This window comes from Pseudophryne corroboree, chromosome 2 (assembly GCF_028390025.1).
Source record: "Pseudophryne corroboree isolate aPseCor3 chromosome 2, aPseCor3.hap2, whole genome shotgun sequence".
NCBI classification, from domain to species: Eukaryota; Metazoa; Chordata; class Amphibia; order Anura; family Myobatrachidae; genus Pseudophryne; species Pseudophryne corroboree.
The window spans coordinates 116,443,109-116,470,761 of NC_086445.1; the positions used below are offsets into that span (position 1 = coordinate 116,443,109).

The following is a 27,653-nucleotide window of genomic DNA, read 5'->3' on the forward strand; positions in this document are numbered from 1 at the left end:
AAATAGGGGAAGGAGCCTTTGTAACCGAGTGCACTACAGGCTCTCATGGTGCTGCTTATAGGAGATACAGCCATAGCATAAAAGACACCAGCAGGCAGTAGAGACTGAATCTTGTTCAAAAAACGTATTATTGCCTGATACAGGGAGGGGACGCTCACCCTGTCTGCAGGAATATTATGTGGGGATAAGCATTGATTATTTTATGCATAAAATTATTTAATTATTATTAAAGAAGCACTGTTACAGTGCATAGCTTATTAAACAGAAGGACACAGAGGCTCACCAATTTATGCACACTGTGGGATGCCTTAGCATTTTGTGACATAGTATAACAAAGGATTTTTGCATATGAAACAAATGGGTGGTCTTCAGTATGCCGACTGACGGGATCCCGGCGCACAGTATACCGGCGCCGGAATCCCGAAAGCCGACATACCGACACTTATTCTCCCTCGTGGGGGTCCACGACCCCCCCGGAGGGAGAATAAAATAGCGTGGCGAGCGCAGCGAGCCCGCAAGGGGCTCATTTGCGCTCGCCACACTGTCGGTAAGCCGGCGGTCGGGCTTCCGGCGCCGGTATGCTGGTCGCCGGGAGCCCGGCCGCCGGCATACCATACTGAACCCGAAACAAATACTATGAGATGTTGATAAGACACTGATCCTTAATTAATCATAAGCCTGCCAATTCATGAGACATTTTAAGCTCCCATGAATAATACAATCACGACATGATGGATACAAACATGTGCATCAAAATAGGTATTGAATAAATATTGTTTGTGAATAGGGGACATCTGAATATAATAAAGACTCAGTTCCCATGATTTGAAGGTGCACACATATTCATTTACATGCATCCAGATCACCGCACACTAAATTTATTGCATATGATTAAATAAAAGCAAATCATATTATCTGGGAATAGTTCTTATGAGTGTATCACAAACCACAATATCTGTATAGATATATTCTAAACAAGCAGGCTGATATTATGATTATTTGATGAACAATGGCTATTGTATAAAATCCCACTATGCACAAGTCAGGGAAACCTTTATATGAGCAACTAATAAAGATACATTTGGCTTACTAGAAACATTTCTAAATATATCTCTTCCCCTTCTTTAAAAGTGTAACCATTTTGTAGCTAAGATATACTACTACAGTGGTGAATGTAATACTAGATCTGCTCAAGCTTATGAAAACTGAACAGATCAGTTACAATACATATATGTGTTAACATAATAAAGACAGAACGCATCAAATATTTTAAAATATTTTTCCTTTTTATTCACAGAACACATCTTTTTATTCACCTTACACTACACTTTTCACACTTAACTGATATTTCACTCTAGTTAGCCTCTGAGTGGGTTATTTTGTAAATATAGAATATATCAGCCAGACAGGCTTAGAGTATGTGAATTGCTGAGAAAATTTTAATGATATAAGGTTAATAAAAGTTATTTTTTATTTTAATAATTGAAAAAGTGTGCACCCATTGAAATCCAATTATTTTCCTCTTTTCTCCATATTCTGCAGTATATTGGAGGGTTGCACTTGATCTATGGTTTGATGTACTATCAATGGAATACATATAGTATGTTTAATTACCCGGAGTCCATCAAATAGATCAATATATATTTTTTCTAATTCATATAAGATCTGGTGCGGAAATCCCTTCTCTCTCTTCCCTTTTTCCAGACTATGGGTAACATTTGCACTAGCATCTAGGGAAATACATTGGGTTTATTTAAGAAAAGTTGGGTTATAAAACCCGACACTTATGAGCATTCTTTAAAAGGGCAATGCTTTTACTAGCAAGACACAGCCAGTAAAAATCATTACCCTTTTAAATATTAGGCATAAACACGTTCAGAAGGGTCAGGTCTTAAACCCAACACTTTGTAAAAAAAAACCTTGGGGATTCAGAGTTCAAAGCAAACACAGGAGTAACTTTTGCGACTCCGAAAAACTATTATTATTACATTTTATTTATAAGGCGCCACAAGTGTTTTGCAGTGCCGTACAAAGAGCATACAATAGAACAATACATGGAGACAGAATTTAACATTACAGTAAATAAATAACAAAAATAAAGTACAGGTAACAAAGAGCACCACAATTCTTAATACATAATACACCTTAGATGTAAGTGGCAAGGGAGTAATCAGCGTACTACTAGTGGCTGGCAGCCATAAAACGAGTTTTATGGTAAGAACTTACCCTTGTTAAAACTCTTTCTGCGAGGTACACTGGGCTCCACAAGTCTGGACAATGGTGTAGAGTAGGATCTTGATCCGAGGCACCAACAGGCTCTAAGCTTTGACTGTTCCCAGAATGCACAGCGCCGCCTCCTCTATAACCCCGCCTCCCAGCACAGGAGCTCAGTTTAGTTAACCAGCCCAATGCAGTAGCAGGAAAAGAGACGACAACGGTTAGTAGCCACATACACCACACTCTCACGACAAGAGAAGTGTCAGCGGCTAATGCCATATCAACCCAAAGAAGCTCAGTGCGTCAGGGTGGGCGCCTTGTGGAGCCCAGTGTACTTCGCAGAAAGAGTTTTAACAAGGGTAAGTTCTTACCATAAAACTCGTTTTCTGCTGCGGTGTACACTGGGCTCCACAAGTCTGGACAATGGAGATGTCCTAAAGCAGTTCCTTATGGGAGGGGACGCATTGTAGCGGGCACAAGAACCCGGCGTCCAAAGGAAGCATCCTGGGAAGCGTCAGTATCGAAGGCATAGGACCTTATGAACGTGTTCCCGGAGGACCACGTAGCCGCCTTGCACAATTGGTCAAGGGTCACACCACGTTGGGCCGCCCAAGAAGGTCCAACAAGCCGAGTAGAACGGAGCTGACAGACCAGCCTTCACATAAGCATACGCAATCACCATTCTAATCCACCTGGCCAGGGGCTGCTTGTGAGCAGGCCAGCCACGTTTGTGAAATCCAAACAAAACAAAGAGAGAATCAGACTTTCGAAAAGAAGCAGTTCTCTTCACATAGATACGGAGAGCCCGTACCACATCCAAAGACCACTCTTTGGGAGACAAATCAGGAGAAACAAAAGCTGGAACCACAATCTCCTGATTAAGGTGAAACGAAGAAACCACCTTAGGTAAACATCCGGGGCGAGTCCTAAGAACCGCCCGGTCACGTTGAAAAATCAGATATCGGGAACTACAAGACAAGGCACCCAAATCCGACACTCTTCTAGCAGAGGCAATAGCTAGCAAGAACACCACCTTAAGGGAAAGCCACTTAAGGTCAGCTTGAACCAAGAGGTTAAATGGAGGCTCCTGCAACGCCTCCAAAACCACCGACAAGTCCCAAGGAGCCACAGGCGGGACATAGGGAGGTTGGATACGCAACACACCCTGAGTGAAAGTATGAACATCAGGTAAAGTCGCCATTTTTCTCTGAAACCACACTGACAAGGCAGAAATATGAACCTTGAGGGAGGCTAGACGCAGGCCTAAATCTAGGCCCTACTGTAGAAAAGCCAAAAGTTTGGCTGTACTAAACTTGGAAGCGTCATAATAGTTAGATGCGCACCAAACAAAGTAGGAATGCCAGACCCGATGGTAAATACGAGCAGAGGCCGGTTTCCGGGCCCGCAACATAGTTTTAATGACCTCTTCAGAAAAACCATTAGCTCTTAAGACGGAAGCTTCAAGAGCCACGCCGTCAAAGACGGCCGGGCTAGGTCCTGGTAGACACAGGGGCCCTGAACGAGGAGGTCTGGGCGTTGTGGAAGTAGAAGTGGACGCTCTGACGATAGGCCTTGCAGGTCTGAGGTCTGAGAACCAGTGCCGTCTGGGCCACGCCGGAGCTATGAGAAGCAGATTTCCTTTTTCTTGCTTGAACTTCCGAATTACCCTGGGTGAGTGACACCGGAGGTAACACGTACGGCAGCCGAAACCTCCACGGCACTGCCAGCGCATCCACGAATGCTGCTTGAGGATCCCTTGTCCTTGCTCCAAAGACCGGAATCTTGTGATTGTGTTGAGACGCCATCAGATCCACATCTGGAAGACCCCACCTTTCCATGAGGCGTTGAAACACTTCTGGATGGAGGCCCCACTCGCCGGCATGCACGTCCTGACGACTGAGAAAGTCCGCTTCCCAATTCAGGACTCCCGGAATGAATATTGCCGATATTGCCGGTAGATGGCGTTCTGCCCAACGTAGGATCCGTGAGGCTTCCTTCATTGCCAAACGACTTCGAGTGCCGCCTTGATGATTTATGTAAGCCACTGTGGTGGAGTTGTCCGACTGTACTTGTACAGGACGGTTCTGAATCAAATGCTGGGCTAGGTTCAACGCATTGAAGACCGCCCGCAATTCCAGAATGTTGATCGAGAGGAGAGATTCCTCCTTGGTCCACCGACCCTGCAAGGAGTGCTGCTCCAGCACCGCGCCCCAACCTCTTAGACTGGCATCTGTCGTCAACAGGACCCAGTTGGATATCCAGAAGGGACGGCCTCTGCACAATTGTCAGTCCAGGAGCCACCAGAGCAGCGACAGACGGATCTCCGGAGTCAAAGAGATCATGTGAGACCTGATCCGGTGAGGCAGGCCGTCCCACTTGGCTAGAATCAGCTTCTGGAAGGGGCGAGAATGGATTTGAGCATACTCCACCATGTCGAATGCTGACACCAGGAAGCCCAGCACCTGCATTGCCGAATGTATCGACACTTGCGGACGAGAAAGGAAGCAACGAATCCTGTCCTGAAGTTTCAGGACTTTCTCCTGAGACAAGAACAACCTCTGGTTGCGAGTGTCCAACAGCGCTCCCAGATGCACCATGCTCTGAGCAGGGACCAGGGAGGATTTCTTCCAGTTGATGAGCCACCCGTGGGCTTGTAGAAACCGGACCGTCATATCCAGATGACACAGGAGAAGATGTGGGGAATTTGCCAGGATTAACAAGTCGTCCAGATACGGCAGTATCCTGACCCCTTGACGGCGGAGTACCCCCGTCATCACCGCCATAACTTTGGTGAAGACTCGCGGAGCCGTTGTTAAACCAAAAGGTAACGCCCGAAACTGGTAATGGAGGTTGCCAATAGCGAACCTCAGGTATTGTTGATGTGACACTGCTATAGGAATATGCAGGTAAGCATCCTGAATGTCCAGGGAGACCATGTAGTCCCCAGGTTCCAAGGCCAGACGTATAGAGCGAAGGGTTTCCATACGGAACTTGGAAACCTTCACAAATTTGTTCAGTGCCTTGAGGTTGAGAATGGGCCGGGAGGACCCATTCTGTTTCAGGACTAGAAACAGCGGAGAATAGTACCCCCGGCCCCTCTGAGCAAGAGGCACCTGTACTACGACTCCTGTATCCAGGAGGGTCTGTACCACCGAATGCAGAGTGTTTGCCTTTGTCTGGTGCGACGGGACGTCTGTCTGGCAAAATCGATGAGGGGGTCGGTTTTTGAAGGCTATGGCGTAACCTCGAGTGACGACTTCCCGTACCCAGGCATCTGAAGTGGTCTTCAACCATTCCTGGGTATACCCTTGAAGCCGGCCCCCCCACCCTGGGATCCCCCAGGGGGAGGCCCGCCCCGTCATGCGGCAGGCTTATCGGTCTTGGCTGCTGGCTGATGGGCAGCCCAGGCTCTTTTGGGCTTCGGCTTACCAGGTTTGGAAGTATGGGCCTGCTTATGGTACGCCTGACCTTTTGCTTTACCTGAAGGACGAAAGGGGCGAAAGGACGTGCCTTTGGCCTTCGACACAAAAGGAGCTGTATTAGGCAGACAGGCAGTTTTGGCAATAGCCAAGTCAGCCACTATCTTATTTAAGTCCTCCTCAAACAGAATATCCCCCCTTGAAAGGGAGTACCTCCAGGGTTTTTCTAGAGTCCAGATCCACAGACCAGGATCTCAGCCACAATATCCTGCGAGCCAGGACTGACGTAGTAGAGGTCTTGGCTGCTAGGATACCGGCATCAGAAGCCGCCTCTTTAATATAGCGAGAAGCTGTGACAATATAGGACAAGCATTGTCTAGCATGGTCAGAGGAGATTTCAGCCTCTAACTCCAAGGCCCATGCTTCAATAGCCTCTGCTTCGCCCATGTAGCTGCAATAGTGGGCCTTTGTGCAGCACCCGTGAGGGTGTAAATCGCTTTTAGACAACCCTCGACACGTTTATCCGTAGGCTCTTTTAGAGACGTGACGGTAGTGACAGGTAGAGCTGAGGAAACCACCATCCTAGCCACTTGTGAGTCTACTGGAGGAGGCGTTTCCCAATTCTTAGACAGCTCTGGCGCGAGGGGATAGCGAGCCAGCATCTTCTTTTGAGGCACAAACTTCGTACCCGGGCTTTGCCAGGGTTCCTGACGTATATCCACTAGGTGGTCAGAGTGAGGTAAAACTTGTTTAACCACCTTCTGACGCTTGAACCTATCTGCTTTCTTAGGAGGGACGGATGGCTCGGGATCATCCGTAATCTGCAGAATTAACTTAATAGCCTCCAAAAGATCAGGAACATCCACATGTGAACTACCCTCCCCATCAGCCGTATCTGAGTCAGAACCTGTGGGGTCAGTGTATGTGCTGTCTTCATCAGACGAGGTGTCAGTGACAGCAGTGGATTATGAGGAGACGAGCGCTCGCTTAGAGGACCTCTTGGACTTAGGCGACTTTTTAGTAATCAGGGACTGGTTCAACTTCCTCAATTGAGCAGATAAATCGTCCGCCCGCGGCGGGTTAGCTGCAGGGACCACATACGGTTGTACCGGCATTGGGGGTCCCATAGGGGGTGTTAGTTTATGAACTAGCGTATGCAGAAGCGTGGAAAAAGCGGCCCACGGAGGGTCAGTATGTGCCTCCGTTGCCACAGTCCCACTGGGGGGCAAGGAGCCCCCAGAACCAGAGCCCACAGCTGCTATATTCTCCCCATATGTGCCTGTGGCTTCAGCAACACCAGCAGTGTGTCCTGCCCCAGAACCGTTACCCTCAGAAGCAGACATGATATAACTTGCAGCATGAGGTAACACAGTACAATTATTAGCAGCACTATATCCCTAAACCCAAACCCCTGCGCAGTGTAGTCAGCACCAGCAGAGATAAAGGAGAGATATGGTGACTAAATCACAGAGAAAAATACGTAATACAGTATATCTTTGTGAAAATCCTATATTAAATAACACCTGACGCACCAAGCCCCCTCGGTTATAGAATATAGGGATAGCAAGTTAAGTAAAAGACACGAGATAGACACCACTCAGCTATCAATGCACACGCAATTAGTCACAGTTTGTACAATGCAGAGGTTATTACAGACAATAATACTGCACTGGACTAGCTTACACAGCTATATAGTCAATAGATATCACACTACACAGTAAGAAACTGGATGTATATCACAGGGTAATTGTACTAGAAACCCCTGACTAAGTGCACTCTTTCTTACTAACACTGACTAAAAAGGCAGGTAGAATACTTAAGTGTCATGTAAAGTCACAGCGCTGACAACCAGGCGGCTTTACATAGGAGGATTTGCCCAAGCAGTCCCAGGAACAGTGAGCCAGAGGCGTCACTCACCTCTGTGACACCCGGTGCGGCAGAGAGGATAAAAGGGGTGGGGCTTCGCGGGAATGGGTGGGGCTTAAATAGAGGGGCGGGGCTTCGCGGGCGGAACCCGTTTTTAAACCATTGCAGGCACGCAAAGGGGGCAGGGCTTTGCGGAGGGGCGGGGCTTCACGTCCCGACACCCTTTTTTTTTTCACTGGGGGGTGTGGGAGGTGAGGGCTGACTCTCGGGAGGTGCTGTCCCTGCAGTGCTGGCTCCTACAAAGTGACAGGAGCCGAGTGCTGCACATAATATAACAGTGCAGCACTCGGCTTCTGTCACTCTGCAGGAGCCGGCATTTTGGTGTCACCCCTCGGCGGGTGACACCCGGGAGCGGGCCGCACCCCCCTTGTGACGCCACTGCAGTGAGCTGAGGAGTAATGGCGCCGCAGACACTGACAGGGAGTGAGAAAAGAGAGATGCAGCTCCAGGGCGGGAACACTTGCTGGAAATGGCACCCTGGGGCTGGGGGAGGGGCTTCAGGTCTAAGCCTTATCCCCCTTGCTGGCAAAACCACCGGGTACTGTGGGCGATATTAAAATCGGTTTTAAGAGAAAACCTGACCTGCGCCCATGCCCCGGTGATCTAGTGGGATCGCCTGTATCCACAGTGTCCACCGCCAGCGCGCGCGACCCGCCTCCCACTGACTGCGCCGGATCGCGAGCGGGACCCATTTACCACCTCCCGAAGCGCGGCCACGCGATCCTGGAGAGCCCCAGCCGTGTGTGCCTAACGTGAAGTAAACCGGAGCCTCCGCTGTAGGCAGAGCCGGCCCTAACCAATATGATGCCCTAGGCAAGATTTTGGCTGGTGCCCCCTAGCACCACCGCTAGTTCCGACTCTGACCCTGCACCCCTTTCCCAGCACCATCACCTCCCAGTAGAGCACCTTATACACATAATGCCACACATTGGTAATGCATTTACACACATAATACCACACAGTAATGCCCCTTACACATATGACACACATTATTAATGTCCTTATGAACATAATGCGCCTTACACATTATGCCAACCTTTATTAATGCCCTTATACACATAATGACACACATAGTGCCCCTTACACATATGTTACACATTATTAATGCCCTTATACACATAATGACACATGTAGTTCCCGGCATGAGTCAACTGGCAGCTCCAAATTTATGAAAATGCACAAGCAACTTCTGCTGATTAAAATGATATGCAGCATGCCTATATACTGTGTGCGACTGTGGCTGTATCTGCATATGAAATGCTACACACAGAATATAGGCATGCCGCATATCATTTTAATCAGCAGAAGCTGCTTGTGCCCCTAGGCATACCAGATGCCCTAGGCAATTGCCTAGTTTGCCTATGCCTAGGGCCGGCTCTGGCTGTAGGTACCCGGCAACCAGGGCTCGGGAGTGTACAGCGCCGCTGGGGAGGGCTGGAGCTGCAGCAGAGAAGGTCAGAAGACATTTACCCCTGCTGCTGCCCTTGAAGTCTTCACTTTTTACCTCATAGAAAGCTTTTCTTAGGGCTGCCTGGAGCAGTCCCTCTGTTAAGTGCCTGCTTACTGCAGCACCAACTGACAAACTGAGCTCCTGTGCTGGGAGGCGGGGTTATAGAGGAGGCGGAGCTGTGCATTCTGGGAACAGTCAAAGCTTTGAGCCTGTTGGTGCCTCGGATCAAGATCCTACTCTACACCACTGTCCAGACTTGTGGAGACCAGTGTACCATGCAGCAGAAATAGAGATGAGCCTTTACCAGCAGGAGAAAATGCGGGTAAAGTAGAGCCGGATTAAGGGGGGGGGGGGAGGGGGGGGGGAAGCCCAGGGGGTAAGTATCCCGGGCCCTCCTGGCATGAGGCAGGGGTATGGAGGAGCCGCCTCAGGACTAGGTTATGCATCGGAAAAGTACGCTTTGATAAATAGGTGGGTTTTCAGTGCCCGTTTGAAGCTTTGCAAGGTCCGGGAGAGTCTAATGGAGCGGGGAAGCGCGTTCCCCTGAAGGGATGCAACATGCTGCTGATGCACTGAAGGTGCAAAGAGATTCAGAGTTTAGACAGGCATGTCTGGGTGAATTCGACATTGCAGTGTAAAAACAAAGCGGTCCAGCATTTGTGGGCTACATGCAAATGCAGCCAGTATATACCCTGTATGCTCCAAACTCTGATTCAGCCACTTAATCCTGCCAAACACCTAAAGATCATCACCGCAACCATCCAACTAGTTAGCAGTAATGTATGGGAGCAAACATCAATTAGCCCTTTTAGTCTTCCTGCTAGGCTATTTTCGCAAGTTGCCACACCTGCTAGTGTTTTAAATATAGAAATGTGCTGTTGCCCTATTTTGGAGCGCCACACACACACACGAAGACCGCAACCAGTGAACCGCCACAGAGGGACAGGAGCAGCCGCTCAGTTTGGACAGCTGTCCAGCAGCAACCCAGCACCAGGAAAGAGCACAGTGCACACAGCACCCAGGAGGTGCACAGTGCACACCACCCACACAACTGAGGAGGAAGGACCCCAGTGCTTCCTTCCAGACTGCAGGCCACAGCCGCACAAGCCAAGGGACACCCAGAGGTACAGGCTCCCCCTCCCCACCATAACCCATGGGGGATGCAAAAGTAAGAATAAGCTGCCAGGAGCCCACCGAGGCTGGAGCCGCTACAAGATGAGTGAAGAAGCTCTCCCTGGAGGAAATTTGGAGACCTAGGAACCTAGACAACCAACCTCAACTGTTGCAGAATATTCTATTGTATGCACAATGTCCCTATAGCAGCATTTAGAATTCAGCCATAGAAGAAAGACTAAGTGATTGCTGCATGTATGGAGTCTCTGCAAAAGCCGGAAAAATAGTATGTGGATGGCTGTAGTTGTACATGTGTCACCCATGTAGTGGGCAGCTGATGGATGTCTTACTATATGTGCCTGTGCTAATGCCACACTCACAGACGGCCTGTCCAATGGACCCATGCAGAAATGTGCACAGCTCTTTTCATATGCACTATACATATATGCAGCTCTGTGCTTTACCCATATGGTGCTGCATACCGCGGATACTTTACACATTAAGGGGTCTTTTTACTAAGCCATCGATGGAGGTAAAGTGGATGGAGAGAAAGTACCAACCAATCAGCTCCTAACTGTCAATTTTCAAACCCAGATAGTCAACAAAAACGAAAGTCGACAAGGAAGTCACGAGCTGATTGGTTGGTACTTTGGGGGTAATCCTGAGTTGATCGCAGTAGGAACTTTGTTAGCAGTTGGGCAAAACCATGTGCACTACAGGGGAGGCAGATATAACATGTGCAGAGAGAGTTAGATTTGGGTGGGTTATTTTGTTTCTGTGCAGGGTAAATACTGGCTGCTTTATTTTTACACTGCAATTTAGATTTCAGATTGAACACACCCCACCCAAATCTAACTCTCTCTGCACATGTTATATCTGCCTCCCCCTGCAGTGCACATGGTTTTTCCCAACTGCTAACAAAAATCCTGCTGCGATCAACTCAGAATTACCCCCTTTATCTCCATCCAAGGCTTAGTAAATAGATCCCCTAAGTCCTATGCTGAGCTTTTACTATTACAGCCCTGCTGCTTGAGACTTTCCCAGCGCTAAGCAGTAAAACACAAAATACAGTTAACTACATTATTAAGACTGAAAGAAACTGGACATCCACTTTACACCCATCTCCAAGTCACGCCCAAAATTGTGCCCTCCTCATGATCAATACCCTGCTTAAAATAATCCTAGCGTGAACAATAAGTTTGCTCTCATACACCGGACAACGGTCGCGCAGACAAGATGGTTAAATCAAACAGATTTACCCAACTTGCCTGATTGACTGTTGTCCGGCGTTTGGGAGTAAACGACCCATTGTCATTTGCTCCAATACGTTACTAGATTTTCGTTCCAACCAGCCAGCTAGTTGGAATGATATTGATCTTTATGTGTGTGCCAGCTTCTTCTGTGGAAGCACCACGTAGCTATGTTAATAAACAGATTAGCCAAGCCAAATAAAATTATATCAAGGGCATAACTAGTCTAGATAAATACTTAAAAAGTGTAAATGATTAACTGCGAGAGATGAGATAATATTACCATGCAGTTAGCGGATTATGGGTTTGCACACATGGACAATGAAAAAAACACTTGTTACACCACGGTAAAAAATAAAATAAAAATAAAAAAAGGACTGTGTCTGCAATTTGAACACTTTGCACTTTCACTAATGAGTCTCAAAACTTTCCTGTGGCATAGTGTATTACGTACTTAATAAGATTCCACATAACATGGGGCAGCACAGTGGCTAGCATTGTTGCCTTACTCTATTGGATACATGAGTTAAATTACAAAAACTTATACTTTGTCCTCCCTTTTATCAGAATATTTAAAGCACTTTCATTCATTTATATCAAACCTTCCCTGTTGAATAGCGTATTATAAACTTTATGTTAGTCCTCCATAATATGGAGCAGCACGGTGGCACAGTGGTTGGCATTTCTGTCTCAAAATAATCAGTTAAATAACCAGACAGGGCCCTATCTGTGTGGAATTTACTTGTTCTGTTTGTACTCTAGATTTCTCCCACACTCCAACATCATACTGATAGGTTACAGGCTAATGACTAAAAATGTACTCTCATGCGAGTGCTTGTGTATTACAAAAATGCACTCTGTACCACATCGCTTAATTGGTGGCGCTATATAAAGAAGTAACATCCAATTATGTTTTCAATAAGCGTTAACACATCTGAATACAAAGTAGATGTTTGTCAAGCGCTCCATTCACTTACATAACGGTTTCTACTATCAGCAATAACGGGCCCGATTTAGAGATGGACGCAGCTGCTGGACAAAAATATGCAAAAGCTTTAGGAGTGATCTTTTGTAAATAGACGTCTCCTGCATGCCTGTGTGATCCACTGCTGGACTGGATCACTTGGGAGCAGACGGAAGATTGTCATTTGCTCTCATGCATTAATAGACATCAGCCGGCCAGCTGAGTAACCCACTCACAGAAAATGGGGCAATGCTGTCCAGCTCCGCCCAACCCCGCCCCCATATCAGGCTGCAGCTTAGAGGCACGCATGCGACCCCGGACCTGTTCTGCACATGCACAGAATGGATCCTGCTCATTCGCCCCCACCATCGGAGATGTACGTACATCTCCGAAACAGGCCTGAAGCGTCATAGAATTTGACAGCAAATAAGAACCACTTGGCCCATGTAGTTTTCCCATGTATATGTACTCACTTACATATTAGGGTTAATTGTTTTGTTGGAATTCAATTAACCTACCGGTATATTTTTGGAGTGTGGGAGGAAACCGGAGTACCCGGAGGAAACCCACGCAAGTACGGGCAGAATATACAAACTCCACATCGTTAGGGCCTTTGTGGGAATAGAACGCATGATCTCAGTGCTGTGAAGAGATAATGCTGACCATTACACCGTCCATGCTGCCCCAATAAGTCTTATGAGTTTTATTTATTTATTAAGTACATTTTTTGTGAGATTTTACAGAAGGCAGTAACATACAGATAAAAAGGGTGGGGCAATAAGTAAGTGGTTCCCAGGTGAACACACAATGTTGAAAGCGACATACATAAACATTAGGATGCTAAAAGTTGTGGCATGAAAAATACCAAAATTCCGGGTGAAGGGAGGAGAATGAGAAGGAAGAGGAGAAAAGGAAGAGGGGGAGAGCGGAGGTAAGATGAGGTGGGGATGGTGCGGAAGTGTTAGTAAGGGAAAGGAGAGAAGGAGGTTGGGAGACTGTTGGTGGGTGATGGGTACAGCGGAAAACTACTGATTACAGGTGCAGGTCTCATTATAAAAATAGTGATATGTTCTAAAAGGTAAGTGTGCCAGATTGTTTTAGGATGTTTAATAACATTCACTGAACAGTTTAAAACGCCTGTGTGCATGAAGTCAAACTTAACAGATCTTTCTTTTAATGTAATGTTTAGATAACTACACAAAGTGTGGCTATCTGACAGGCATGCGCATGCTGTGGTTAGACCACTGATTTATAGTATAGAGTAATAAGATACATACCGGAGGCCGTCGCCCATGGCTTGTCTTGACAGCTTGCTGAAAAGCCACATCATTGTCCAAGTCCTGCAAAGCACAACACAAATAAGAGACAGCATGCTATTCTGTGCAGACGAGAGTCACTTTACTGCTACTGGCCTCTTAGGACAGGATATTCCTGGACATGAAGCTCCAAGAAATATAGGATGATGTTGTCCTGCACTTGTCCAAGGACACACTACATATCAACTTTGTTTAGGCAAAAGCATGCAATTAAAAGTTTTGTACATATTTAAAATTACCTCGGTGTCATAGGTGGGATTATATTCATTGTAACCAGAATACAAGTCCTCTTCTTCCTCCTCAGGTACTAGATGAACATGCTGCATCATGAAAGCATCAGCGGATGAGCTGTATAACTGTACAGAAGTGACAGGAAGACACGAACATGTGTGTTACACACTGCAAAATGTCGTCATTTTCTGGCTAACGCCACAGACTCTGATGTTAGTGGGCAATGTGTATGCCCGACAAGGCCAGATTAAGGTCTGTGGGGGCCCCTGGGCAACAAATTTGTGGGGCCCCCACACACTGTCCTCACAACTGCAAAATAAACATTGGAGTAGGAGTACAGCATTTACCAGTCTCCTCTCCGTCCTCCTCGGCAGCTGAGCTGTTCCTTTATTGCTGTGGCCACCGAGGAGCTTTACTCACAGTAGAGTAAAGTCTGGCGGGATAATGCCATTTCTCGCGAGACTTCACACTGCCGTGAGTGAAGCTCCTCGGCGGACGCAGCTGTAATGGAACGTCTCAGCTGCCGAGGAGGACAGAGAGGACACAGATAAATGCTGCACTCCTACTCAGATTTTTTTTGCAGTTGTGAGGACAGTGTGTGGGGGGTCCTGGGACGACAGCCCCTTCTGCCCCGTCGTTAATCCAACTCTGATGCCCGACATACGGGTGCCCGCAGTCCCTACTGACGTCATCAGGTTTGATGTGCTGCACATCAATACTGACAATATTGCTGGTAATACCATGGGGGCTATTCAATTGTTGGCGAGTGTTTTAGCTTATGGGCGTCTATTGGAGCTGTTCAATTGTTGCTCTGATCAGACACCCATTACCCGCGGCAATCAAATCTCAGCTCATACCTCCGGAGGCTGCAAGCTGAAATGTGGGAAAAGTCAGCTGTTTGGGCAAGCAAACAGGACTTTTCCCTGTTGCGCATATTAGTTTAGACAGGTTTTGCAGCTTTAGGAGGCTAAACCCCATTTAGCTGGGTGCGACAAATACGATAATTAAAGGGAGCCCAAAACAATTGAATAGCAACAATGGGTGTCATTTAATTATCGCATTAGGACAAACAATTGAATAGCCCCCCATGTATGCTAATGAAAGATAGAACAATAATCGTTCTGTCCTTCATTAATATCGATCTATGTGTTCCCAGCTTTACAGTCCTGGTTTTAAGGATATTCATGGCTGGGCACAGATGGTTATATCAAATTAACTGAGGTACTAATTAAGTCACCTGTGCCCAAGCATGGATATTATTATAACCATTAAGGTGCCTGGAGGAGCGAGTTTGGAAACCTCTGTGCTAAGACTGTGACCCGCTTATCAATTCATTATTTATAACTAGTATAGTGGAACCAGCAACGGACAGGCTGATGGGTCTCTCCTCTCACCCCCACATTTACCCCGGATGCATTTGTCCCAACTCCCTTCTCTCTGTTCCCCGCAGTGGGAACCGTATAAAATCTCAGGATGAGCCATATACGATTTCTATATAGATGCACTGGTTGCATGCATGTGGGTTAGAGCTTTTAGATTAGGCACAGGCAGCAGGTGACTTCCCAAGTGCTGTGGAACTACAAGTCCCAGCAAAGGCATGCCAGCCCCTCGCTAGGACTAGTTGGGATGTTTCTGTAAGCGTCTCCCTACCTGTGTGTGCACGGAGCGGGGCACGGCCTGTTGCAGGAGCAGAGGCGGCTGTGTGTTCGCTGGCACTTCGGTAACCGGTTTTTGTTGATGCCAACCAAAGCTCCAAGCAAAATCCGTACCAGAATGCACCGCTCCGACTTCCTCTGATAGGGCGGGAGCAAATCACGTGACATTCGTTTTCCGAGGGCAGCACGCTCCCACGCCGTTGCCAGGCGACCGAGAAGCGAACGGCCTCTGCCAGTGTCAGCCAATCGCAGTAGGCGGGGGCGGAGCTACGAGAGAAGCACATGGCAGAGAGATGTGACGTCGTTGCAGGCTGGCCTTCCTCTCTGGGCTGTAAACAACAACAGAGGCTGAGTGACAGCAGGTACCTGGTTACAGCAGGGTAGCGTCTAGGATGCCTTCGCCGGAAGGACCTAGTGCACGTCAGGCAGTGGGCGGTGCTGGGGGCGGAGTCGATAGAAGCGTCGCGGCGCGTACGCGCGGTACGCGGGAACTTTAAATAGCAGTGCATTGTAGTCAGGAAGGGGCAGTGCGGCTGCGGTATTGAAGCGGTCCGGGGCTGGTTTATGTAAGCAGGATCCCAGGACAGGACTTGATTAGCACCTTGTTGCGTTCAGGCTGCTGGAGAGTAAGATGAATGTAATGCTTTTTTTGTGTGACTGGCTGGTGGCAATCGGACCTATCCCAGGGTTAGCTTATCGTGGCCAGGTGTTATGGATGGGATCTGCTCGGTGTGTCCTGTGAGTGGTAAGTGGGTTAAAGCCTCCCCCAATGCCTGAATTGAATGGGTTAATGACCCCCCCCCCCTCATGCCCTCACCGAGTGGGTTAATGGCCCCCCCATGCCCTCACCTCATACCCCATGCCCTCACGGAGTGGGTTAATGACCCCCCCCCCATGCCCTCACGGAGTGGGTTAATGACCCCCCCCCATGCCCTCACGGAGTGGGTAAATGACCCCCCCCCCCCCCATGCCCTCACGGAGTGGGTAAATGACCCCCCCCCCCCCCATGCCCTCACGGAGTGGGTAAATGACCCCCCCCCATGCCCTCACGGAGTGGGTAAATGACCCCCCCCCCCATGCCCTCACGGAGTGGGTTAATGACCCCCCCCCCATGCCCTCACGGAGTGGGTTAATGACCCCCCCCCCCCCCATGCCCTCACGGAGTGGGTTAATGACCCCCCCCCCCCCCATGCCCTCACGGAGTGGGTTAATGACCCCCCCCCCCCATGCCCTCACGGAGTGGGTTAATGACCTCCCCCCATGCCCTCACGGAGTGGGTTAATGACCCCCCCCCCCCCCCCCATGCCCTCACGGAGTGGGTTAATGACCCCCCCCCCCCCCCCCCATGCCCTCACGGAGTGGGTTAATGACCCCCCCCCCCCCCCCCCATGCCCTCACGGAGTGGGTTAATGACCCCCCCCCCCCCCATGCCCTCACGGAGTGGGTTAATGACCCCCCCCCCCCCCCCCATGCCCTCACGGAGTGGGTTAATGACCCCCCCCCCCCATGCCCTCACGGAGTGGGTTAATGACCCCCCCCCCCATGCCCTCACGGAGTGGGTTAATGACCCCCCCCCCCCATGCCCTCACGGAGTGGGTTAATGACCCCCCCCCCCCCCATGCCCTCACAGAGTGGGTTAATGACCCCCCCCCCCATGCCCTCACGGAGTGGGTTAATGACCCCCCCCCCCCCATGCCCTCACGGAGTGGGTTAATGACCCCCCCCCCCCATGCCCTCACGGAGTGGGTTAATGACCCCCCCCCATGCCCTCACGGAGTGGGTTAATGACCCCCCCCCCCCCCCATGCCCTCACGGAGTGGGTTAATGACCCCCCCCCCCCCCATGCCCTCACGGAGTGGGTTAATGACCCCCCCCCCCCCCCATGCCCTCACGGAGTGGGTTAATGACCCCCCCCCCATGCCCTCACGGAGTGGGTTAATGACCCCCCCCCCCCCCCATGCCCTCACGGAGTGGGTTAATGACCCCCCCCCCCCATGCCCTCACGGAGTGGGTTAATGACCCCCCCCCCCATGCCCTCACGGAGTGGGTTAATGACCCCCCCCCCCCATGCCCTCACGGAGTGGGTTAATGACCCCCCCCCCCCATGCCCTCACGGAGTGGGTTAATGACCCCCCCCCCCCCCATGCCCTCACTGAGTGGGTTAATGACCCCCCCATGCCCTCACTGAGTGGGTTAATGACCCCCCCATGCCCTCACTGAGTGGGTTAATGACCCCCCCATGCCCTCACGGAGTGGGTTAATGACCCCCCCCCATGCCCTCACGGAGTGGGTTAATGACCCGACCCCCCCCCCCCCCCATGCCCTCACGGAGTGGGTTAATGACCCCCCCCCCCCCCATGCCCTCACGGAGTGGGTTAATGACCCCCCCCCCCATGCCCTCACGGAGTGGGTTAATGACCCCCCCCCCATGCCCTCACGGAGTGGGTTAATGACCCCCCCCCCCCATGCCCTCACGGAGTGGGTTAATGACCCCCCCCCCCATGCCCTCACGGAGTGGGTTAATGACCCCCCCCCCCCCATGCCCTCACGGAGTGGGTTAATGACCCCCCCCCCCCCATGCCCTCACGGAGTGGGTTAATGACCCCCCCCCCCCCCCCCCATGCCCTCACGGAGTGGGTTAATGACCCCCCCCCCCCCCCCATGCCCTCACGGAGTGGGTTAATGACCCCCCCCCCATGCCCTCACGGAGTGGGTTAATGACCCCCCCCCCCCCCCCCCATGCCCTCACGGAGAGTGGGTTAATGACCCCCCCCATGCCCTCACGGAGTGGGTTAATGACCCCCCCCATGCCCTCACGGAGTGGGTTAATGACCCCCCCCCCCATGCCCTCACGGAGTGGGTTAATGACCCCCCCCCCCCATGCCCTCACGGAGTGGGTTAATGACCCCCCCCCCCCATGCCCTCACGGAGTGGGTTAATGACCCCCCCCCATGCCCTCACGGAGTGGGTTAATGACCCCCCCCCCCCATGCCCTCACGGAGTGGGTTAATGACCCCCCCCCCATGCCCTCACGGAGTGGGTTAATGACCCCCCCCCCCATGCCCTCACGGAGTGGGTTAATGACCCCCCCCCCATATGCCCTCACGGAGTGGGTTAATGACCCCCCCCCATGCCCTCCCCGAGTGGGTTAATGACCCCCCCCCCCATGCCCTCCCCGAGTGGGTTAATGACCCCCCCCCCCCATGCCCTCCCCGAGTGGGTTAATGACCCCCCCCCCCCCCATGCCCTCACGGAGTGGGTTAATGACCCCCCCCCCCCCCATGCCCTCACGGAGTGGGTTAATGACCCCCCCCCCCATGCCCTCACGGAGTGGGTTAATGACCCCCCCCCCATGCCCTCACGGAGTGGGTTAATGGCCCCCCCATGCCCTCACCTCATACCCCATGCCCTCACGGAGTGGGTTAATGACCCCCCCCCCCCCCATGCCCTCACGGAGTGGGTTAATGACCCCCCCCATGCCCTCACGGAGTGGGTTAATGACCCCCCCCATGCCCTCACCTCATACCTCTTTCCCTCACTGAGTGTGTTAATGACCCCCCCGTGCCCTCACCGAGTGGATTAATGACCCCCCCCCCCCCCCATGCCCTTATCGAGTGGGTTAAGGACCCCCCCCCCCGACCCCATGCCCTCACCGAGTGGGTTGATGGCCCCCCCATGCCCTCACCGAGTGGGTTGATGGCCCCCCCATGCCCTCACCGAGTGGGTTGATGGCCCCCCCATGCCCTCACCGAGTGGGTTGATGGCCCCCCATGCCCTCACCGAGTGGGTTAATGACCCCCCTCCCATGCCCTCACCTCATACCTCATGCCCTCACCGAGTGGGTTAATGACCCCCCCCCATGCCCTCACCGAGTGGGTTAATGACCCCCCCTTCCCCATGCCCTCACCGAGTGGGTTAATGACCCCCCCATGCCCTCACCGAGTGGGTTAATGACCCCCCCATGCCCTCACCGAGTGGGTTAATGACCCCCCCCCCATGCCCTCACCGAGTGGGTTAATGACCCCCCCCCCCCATGCCCTCACCGAGTGGGTTAATGACCCCCCCCCCCCATGCCCTCACCGAGTGGGTTAATGACCCCCCCCCCATGCCCTCACCGAGTGGGTTAATGACCCCCCCCATGCCCTCACCGAGTGGGTTAATGACCCCCCCCCCATGCCCTCACCGAGTGGGTTAATGACCCCCCCCCCATGCCCTCACCGAGTGGGTTAATGCCCCCCCCCCCCATATGCCCTCACCGAGTGGGTTAATGCCCCCCCCCCCCATATGCCCTCACCGAGTGGGTTAATGGGCCCCCCCCCCATATGCCCTCACCGAGTGGGTTAATGACCCCCCCCCCATGCCCTCACCGAGTGGGTTAATGACCCCCCCCCATGCCCTCACCGAGTGGGTTAATGACCCCCCCCCCCCATGCCCTCACCGAGTGGGTTAATGACCCCCCCCCATGCCCTCACCGAGTGGGTTAATGACCCCCCCCATGCCCTCACCGAGTGGGTTAATGACCCCCCCCCCCCCATGCCCTCACCGAGTGGGTTAATGACCCCCCCCCCCATGCCCTCACCGAGTGGGTTAATGACCCCCCCCCCATGCCCTCACCGAGTGGGTTAATGACCCCCCCCCCCCCCCCATGCCCTCACCGAGTGGGTTAATGACCCCCCCCCATGCCCTCACCGAGTGGGTTAATGACCCCCCCCCCCATATGCCCTCACCGAGTGGGTTAATGCCCCCCCCCCATATGCCCTCACCGAGTGGGTTAATGGCCCCCCCCCATATGCCCTCACCGAGTGGGTTAATGGCCCCCCCCCCCCATATGCCCTCACCGAGTGGGTTAATGACCCCCCCCCCCATGCCCTCACCGAGTGGGTTAATGACCCCCCCCCCCCCCATGCCCTCACCGAGTGGGTTAATGACCCCCCCCCCCCCATGCCCTCACCGAGTGGGTTAATGACCCCCCCCCCCCATGCCCTCACCGAGTGGGTTAATGACCCCCCCCCCCCCCCATGCCCTCACCGAGTGGGTTAATGACCCCCCCCCATGCCCTCACCGAGTGGGTTAATGACCCCCCCCCCATGCCCTCACCGAGTGGGTTAATGACCCCCCCCCCCCCCCCATGCCCTCACCGAGTGGGTTAATGACCCCCCCCCCCATGCCCTCACCGAGTGGGTTAATGACCCCCCCCCATGCCCTCACCGAGTGGGTTAATGACCCCCCCCATGCCCTCACCGAGTGGGTTAATGACCCCCCCCCCCATATGCCCTCACCGAGTGGGTTAATGGCCCCCCCCCATATGCCCTCATTGAGTGGGTTAATGGGCCCCCCCCCCCCATATGCCCTCACCGAGTGGGTTAATGCCCCCCCCCCCCCCCCATATGCCCTCACCGAGTGGGTTAATGGCCCCCCCCCCATGCCCTCACCGAGTGGGTTAATGACCCCCCCCCCCCCCATGCCCTCCCCGAGTGGGTTAATGACCCCCCCCTCATGCCCTCCCCGAGTGGGTTAATGACCCCCCCCTCATGCCCTCCCCGAGTGGGTTAATGGACCCCCTCATGCCCTCCCCGAGTGGGTTAATGGACCCCCTCATGCCCTCCCCGAGTGGGTTAATGGACCCCCTCACCGAGTGGGTTAATGGACCCCCTCATGCCCTCCCTGAGTGGGTTAATGGACCCCCTCACCGAGTGGGTTAATGGACCCCCTCATGCCCTCACCGAGTGGGTTAATGGACCCCCTCATGCCCTCACTGAATGGGTTAATGTCCCCTCATGCCCTCACTGAGTGGGTTAATGCCCTCATGCCCTCACTGAGTGGGTTCACCCCCCCCCCCCCCCACCCCAACATGTCTGCACTGACTGGGTTAATGGGCTCCCCCGCCCCCTCATGTCTGCACTGACTGGGTTAATGCCCCCCCCCCTCCGCCCCCTCATGTCTTAGTGTGTTAATGCCACCCTATGTTGGCACGGAGTGGGTTAGTATCATCCTTTATCAGCACAGGGAGAAAGAAGATGCCTAGCATGAGTTGTGTATACACTTCAACGCGCCGCGGCCTATCATATTAGCTACGATGCCGGCAATTATTGTGGATTACTCTTCTGGTGCCTCGGGAACCGGAATCATAATCACAATAACTCTCTGCCGTAGCCGTGATAACAAATATATTATTGGGAGCTTATACCGTATACCTACTTCTACTTAGTTATGGGCTCTGCTTCTTAGGCTACTGGACACCATTATCTCCAGAGGGTTTGATCACTTGGTACACCTAGCTGCTTGTTCCCGGAGCCGCACTGTCACCCCCCTCACAGAAGAAAGAAGCAGGGTGAGTATGTGAAAATCCGAAGGCATCAGACAACAGAAGACTTCAGTAACGAGGTAGCAGCGCTACCGCTGCCCTGCGCTCCATGCTCCCACACACTTCACCAACGGCACTTGCGGGTGCAGGGCGCGGGGGGGGGGGGGGGGTGCCCTGGGCAGCATGTTACTGGGTCTTCTAAGGGCTGGCAGAAGGCATTTTCGGTGCCCGGGCACCATTTTCTGTACCCCCGCCAGCATTTCAAGTTTAAATTTTAGCGGGACTGAAGAGCGTCGGGAAGGGGTGGGGCTTAGCCACACAGCTCACCAGCTCCATTTTCTCTCATCCACAGCTGCTGCATGAGATGCTGGCCCGGGACCTCCAAGCTCCAATTCAAGTAAAAGGGAGGAAATCAAAGGGGGGGGGGGGGGGACGGACAGATATTTGGTGCATATATATATATTCTAATTAACAGCAGCGCTTTCCACATATATCGTTTGGTGGGATATATGGGTGCTGGGGTGTGAGCTGGCATACTCACTCTGTTTTCTCTATCCGGGCTTCCTTGTGAGTCTGTCCCCTAGCTGAGACAGTGTGGGTGTGCCTGTACTACGTGTCGGCTACGTGCCCCCCCCCCCCCCCCCCCCAACCATCCCTCTCATGAAATGAATACTCTTTGTGAAAAGGCTTGGGAGTCGCCATTCAAGAGGTGGCAGATTCCTAAGAGAATTTTCATGGCGTATCCTTTCCCCTCTGACGGGAAAAATGGGAGTCGTCTCCGAATGTCGTCAAGGCTCTATCCCGTTTGTCTAAGAAGGTGGCACTTCCGTCCCCTGACACGGCAGCTCTCAAAGATCCGGCGGATTGCAAGCTGGAGACGTCTCTGAAGGCCATTTTCGCTGATTCGGGTGCATTGCTCAGACCTGCTGTGGCGTCTGTATGGGTGAGTATTGCTAAATGGGCTGATAATTTAGCTTCTGATATGGATGCCCTTGATAAAGATAATGTTCTTTTGACTCTAGGTTATGTCAAGGATGCTGCAGATTACCTGAAGGATGCGGCGAGGGATGTTGGTCTCTTGGGATCAAGAGCCAATGACATGGCGATCTCGGCCAGGAGGGCGCTGTGGATCCATCAATGGAATGCTTATGCCGACTCCAAGAAAGCTATGGAAGCTCTCCCCTTCACAGGTAGTGTCTTGTTTGGTGACGGCCTCGCTGACCTGGTGTCTACCGCGACTGCGGGTAAGTCATCTTTTCTTCCTTATGTTCCCACACAGCAGAAAAAGGCACCCCATCAGCAGATTCAGTCCTTTCGTCCAAATAAATACAAGCAAGGAAAAGGCTTGTCCTTTCTCGCTTCAAAGGGTAGAGGATGGGGAAGAAAGTCGCCTGCAGTATCAGGCGCTCAGGACCAAAAGTCCTCCCCCACCTCTACAAAGTCCACCGCATGACGCTTTGGCTCCCCTGGGGGAGGCCGGACCGGTGGGGGGCTGTCTGCGGATCTTCAGTCAGGTCTGGGTTCACTCAGGCCTGGATCCTTGGGTCCTAGAAAGTGTCTCAGGCATACAGGCTGGAGTTTCAGGAGATGCCCCCTCACCACTTTTTCATTTCGGCCTTGCCAATGTCTCTTCCGGACAATATTGTCCCATCTGGGGATGGACCCTGAAGTACAGAGGGTATTTCTTCTAGTAGAAAAGGCTCTGGAAATCCAGAGAATGGTCAAACCAATTTTGAAACAAACAAGAGTGCCGATACATCAATGCATTCGGTTGTTGGGAAAGATGGTAGCGGCGTACCAGGCCATACAGTTTGTCCGATTCCATGCCAGAGTTTTCCAGTGGGACTTGTTGGACAAGTGGCCCGGATCCCACCTACACATGCACCAGAAGATAATCCTGTCCTCCAAAACAGGATTTCACTCCTGTGGTGGCTGCACAGTTCTGACCTGTTAGAGGGACGCAGGTTCGGGTTTCAGGACTGGGTCCTAGTAACCACGGATGCAAGTCTCCTAGGCTGGGGAGCAGTCGCACAGAGAAAAGGGTTTCCTGACCCGACCATTTTCCTTGGAAGCTATCTTCACATAAACGTTCTGGAATTCAGAGCCATTTACAACGGCCTTCTACAAGCGGTGCATCTTTAAGATCAACCCGTGCAGATCCAGTCGGACAATGTAACAGCAGTCGCATGCATAAACCGCCATAGCGGAATGAAAAGCAGAGCAGCGATGGCAGAGGTGACAAAGATCCTCCTCTGGGCAGCAAGACATGCAAGAACTCTGTCGGCAATTTTCATTCCGAGAGTGGACAACTGGGAAGCAGACTTCCTCAGCAAACACGATCTCCATCCAGGAGAGGTGACAAGTCTTTTGTGAGTTCCTCAAATAGACATGATGACATCTCGTCTCGACAAGTAGCTTCAGAGATATTGTTCCAGGTCGAAAGACCCTCAAGCAATAGCGGTGGATGCGCTAGTGACCCAGTGGGTATTCCGGTCAGTGTATGTCTTCCCTCCACTTCCGCTGATCCCAAAAGTTCTCAGGATCATAAGAACAAGGATTCAAGCAATCCTCATTGCCCCAGACTGGCCAAGGAGGGCTTGGTACCCAGATCTTCAGGAGTTGCTCATAGAAGATCCTCTTCCTCTTTGCGAGGACCTGCTGCAGCAGGGGCCGTGTGTGTATCAGAACTTACCACGGCTATGTTTGACGGCATTGCTGAGTGCTGGATCCTAGCCCGAAAGGGTATGCTGAAAGAAGTGATTCCCACACTTATTCAGGCCATGAAAGGAGTAACGTCGAAACATTACCACCATATTTGGAGAAAATGTGACTTGGTGTGAATCGGAAGAGTTTCACTTGGGACATTTTTCTCCATTTTCTGCAGGCTGGTGTGGAGGCGGCCCTACGATTGGAAGAACATTGACGAGGCCGAAATCTGGACCTTGATTGACCCCAAAGACAATTGGCTTCTCTTCCAGAGGTTCAGACCTTTGTGAAAGGGGTTCACATCCAGCCTCCAGTGGCACCATGGGACCTTAATGTGGTGTTGCAGTTCCTTCAATCGAACTGGTTTGAGCCTCTACGAGAGAGAGAGTTGAAGTTTCTCACTTGGAAAGTGGTGATGCTTTTAGCATTAGCATCCGCACGGCGGTTGTCTGAGTTGGGGGCCTTGTCTCACAAGAGCCCTTACCTAATCTTCCATGAAGATAGGGCAGAGTTGAGAACTTGTCAACATTTTCTTCCAAAGGTGGTCTCCTCTTTCCACATAAACCAGCCTATTGTGGTGCCAGTAGTTACTGACACATTCACTGAATCAAAGTGTCTCTAGATGTGGTTAGAGCTTTGTTTTCCGAATTAGAGCTGCTCTAGCGACATAAATCTTCAGAGTCTTTGTTTGTCCTGTATGCTCCCAACAAGATTGGGTGTCCTGCTTCTAAGCAGACCATTGCGCGCTGGATTAGAGGAACGTTTCATCACTCTTATTCCACGGCAGGATTGCAGATACAGAAGTCTGTAAATGCCCATTCTACTAGAAAGGTGGACTCGTCCTGGGCGGATGCCAAGGGGGTCTCTGCATTACAACTTTGCCGAACAGCTACTTGGTCAGGGGCAAACACGTTTGCAAGGTTTTAAAAGTTTGACACCTTGGCCGATGAGGACCTCAAGTTTGGTCACACAGTGCTGCAGGGTCATACGCACTCTCCTGCCTGTACTGGAGCTTTGGTATAACCCCATGGAACTGAAGTGGACCCCAGCATCCTCTAGGACGTATGAGAACAGGATTTTAATACCTACTGGTAAATCCTTTTCTCCTAGTCCCTAGAGTATGCTGGGCGCTCGACCCAGTGCGTACTTTACCTGCAGTTGTTAGTTTGTAGTAGTGATGTGCACAGGAAATTTTTCTGGTTTTGGATTCGGTTCCGCAGCCGTGTTTTGGATTCAGGCGCGTTTTGGCAAAACCTCCCTGAAATTTTTTTGTCTGATTCGGGTATGTTTTGGATTCGTGGTGGTGTTGGGGTGTTTTTTTTTTTTTTTTTTTTGTTTTACCCTCAAACAGCTTAATTCATAGAATTTGGGGGTCATTTTGATCCCATAGAATTATTAACCTCAACCATAATTTCCACTCCTTTCCAGTCTATTACACCTCACAATATTATCTTTAGTCCTAAAATTTGCACCTAGGTCGCTGGATGACTAAGCTAAGCGACCCAAGTGGTCGACACGAACACCTGGCCCATCTAGGAGTGGCATTGCAGGGTCAGACAGGATGGCACTTAAAAAAGTTAGAACCAAACAGCACATGATGCAAAGATAAATGAAAGAAAAAATAGGTGCAAGATGGAATAGTCCTTGGGCCCTCCCATCCACCCTTATCTTGTATAAACAGGACATGCACACTTTAACAAACCCATCATTTCAGCGACAGGGTCTGCCACACGACTGTGACTGAAATGACTGGTTGGTTTGGGCCCCCACCAAAAAAGAAGCAATTAATCTCTCCTTGCACAAACTGGCTCTACAGAGGCAAGATGTCCACCTCCTCAGATTCCTCACCCCTTTCACAGTGTACATCCCCCCCCCCCCCCCCCCCCCTCCTCACAGATCAATTCGTCCCCACTGGAATCCACCATCTCGGGTCCCTGTGTACTTTCTGGAGGCAATTGCTGGTGAATGTCTCAACGGATTAATTGATTATAACTAATTTTGATGAACATCTTCTTCTCCACATTTTCTGGAAGTAACCTCGTATGCCGATTGCTGACAAGGTGAGCGGCGGCACTAAACACTCCCCAAACAGCACATGACGCAAAGAAGAAAAAAAAGAGGCGCAATGAGGTAGCTGTGTGAGTAAGCTAAGCGACCCTAGTGGCCGACACAAACACCTGGCCCATCTAGGAGTGGCAATGCAGTGTCACGCAGGCTGGCCCTTCAAAAAACTACTCCCCAAACAGCACATGACGCAAATAAAAATTAAAGAAAAAAGAGGTGCAAGATGGAGTTGTCCTTGGGCCCTCCCACCCACCCTTATGTTGTATAAACAGGACATGCACACTTTAACCAACCCATCATTTCAGTGACAGGGTCTGCCACACGACTGTGACTGAAATGACGGGTTGGTTTGGGCCCCCACCAAAAAAGAAGCAATCAATCTCTCCTTGCACAAACTGGCTCTACAGAGGCAAGATGTCCACCTCATCATCATCCTCCGATATATCACCGTGTACATCCCCCTCCTCACAGATTATCAATTCGTCCCCACTGGAATCCACCATCTCAGCTCCCTGTGTACTTTGTGGAGGCAATTGCTGCTGGTGAATGTCTCCACAGAGGAATTGATTATAATTCATTTTAATGAACATCATCTTCTCCACATTTTCTGGAAGTAACCTCGTACGCCGATTGCTGACAAGGTGAGCGGCTGCACTAAACACTCTTTCGGAGTACACACTGGAGGGGGGGCAACTTAGGTAAAATAAAGCCAGTTTGTGCAATGGCCTCCAAATTGCCTTTTTTTTTCCTGCCAGTATACGTACGGACTGTCTGACGTGCCTACTTGGATGCGGTCTCTCATAAAATCCTCCACCATTCTTTCAATGGTGACAGAATCATATGCAGTGACAGTAGATGACATGTCAGTAATCGTTGGCAGGTCTTTCAGTCCGGACCAGATGTTGGCACTCGCTCTAGACTGCCCTGCATCACCGCCAGCGGTTGGGCTCGGAATTCTTAGCCTTCTCCTCGCAGCCCCAGTTGCGGGAGAATGTGAAGGAGGAGCTGTTGACGGGTCACGTTCCGCTTGACTTGACA

At 51.5% G+C, this 27,653-nt stretch overlaps 1 protein-coding gene across 1 annotated transcript in view; it reads right to left on the reverse strand.

The window, feature by feature from the left end:
• The window catches only part of IFT88 (intraflagellar transport 88), a 201,417-nt gene extending 185,701 nt beyond the window's left edge, over positions 1-15,716 (reverse strand). The window contains exons 1-3 of the mRNA XM_063951641.1: positions 15,537-15,716; positions 13,895-14,011; positions 13,617-13,679 (exon numbers count right to left, since the gene is read on the reverse strand). Coding sequence (XP_063807711.1) covers positions 13,617-13,679; positions 13,895-13,984 — 153 coding nt within the window. The 5' untranslated portion in view covers positions 13,985-14,011; positions 15,537-15,716. The remainder of the gene's footprint in view (positions 1-13,616; positions 13,680-13,894; positions 14,012-15,536) is intronic.
• Positions 15,717-27,653: the final 11,937 nt, after the last annotated feature.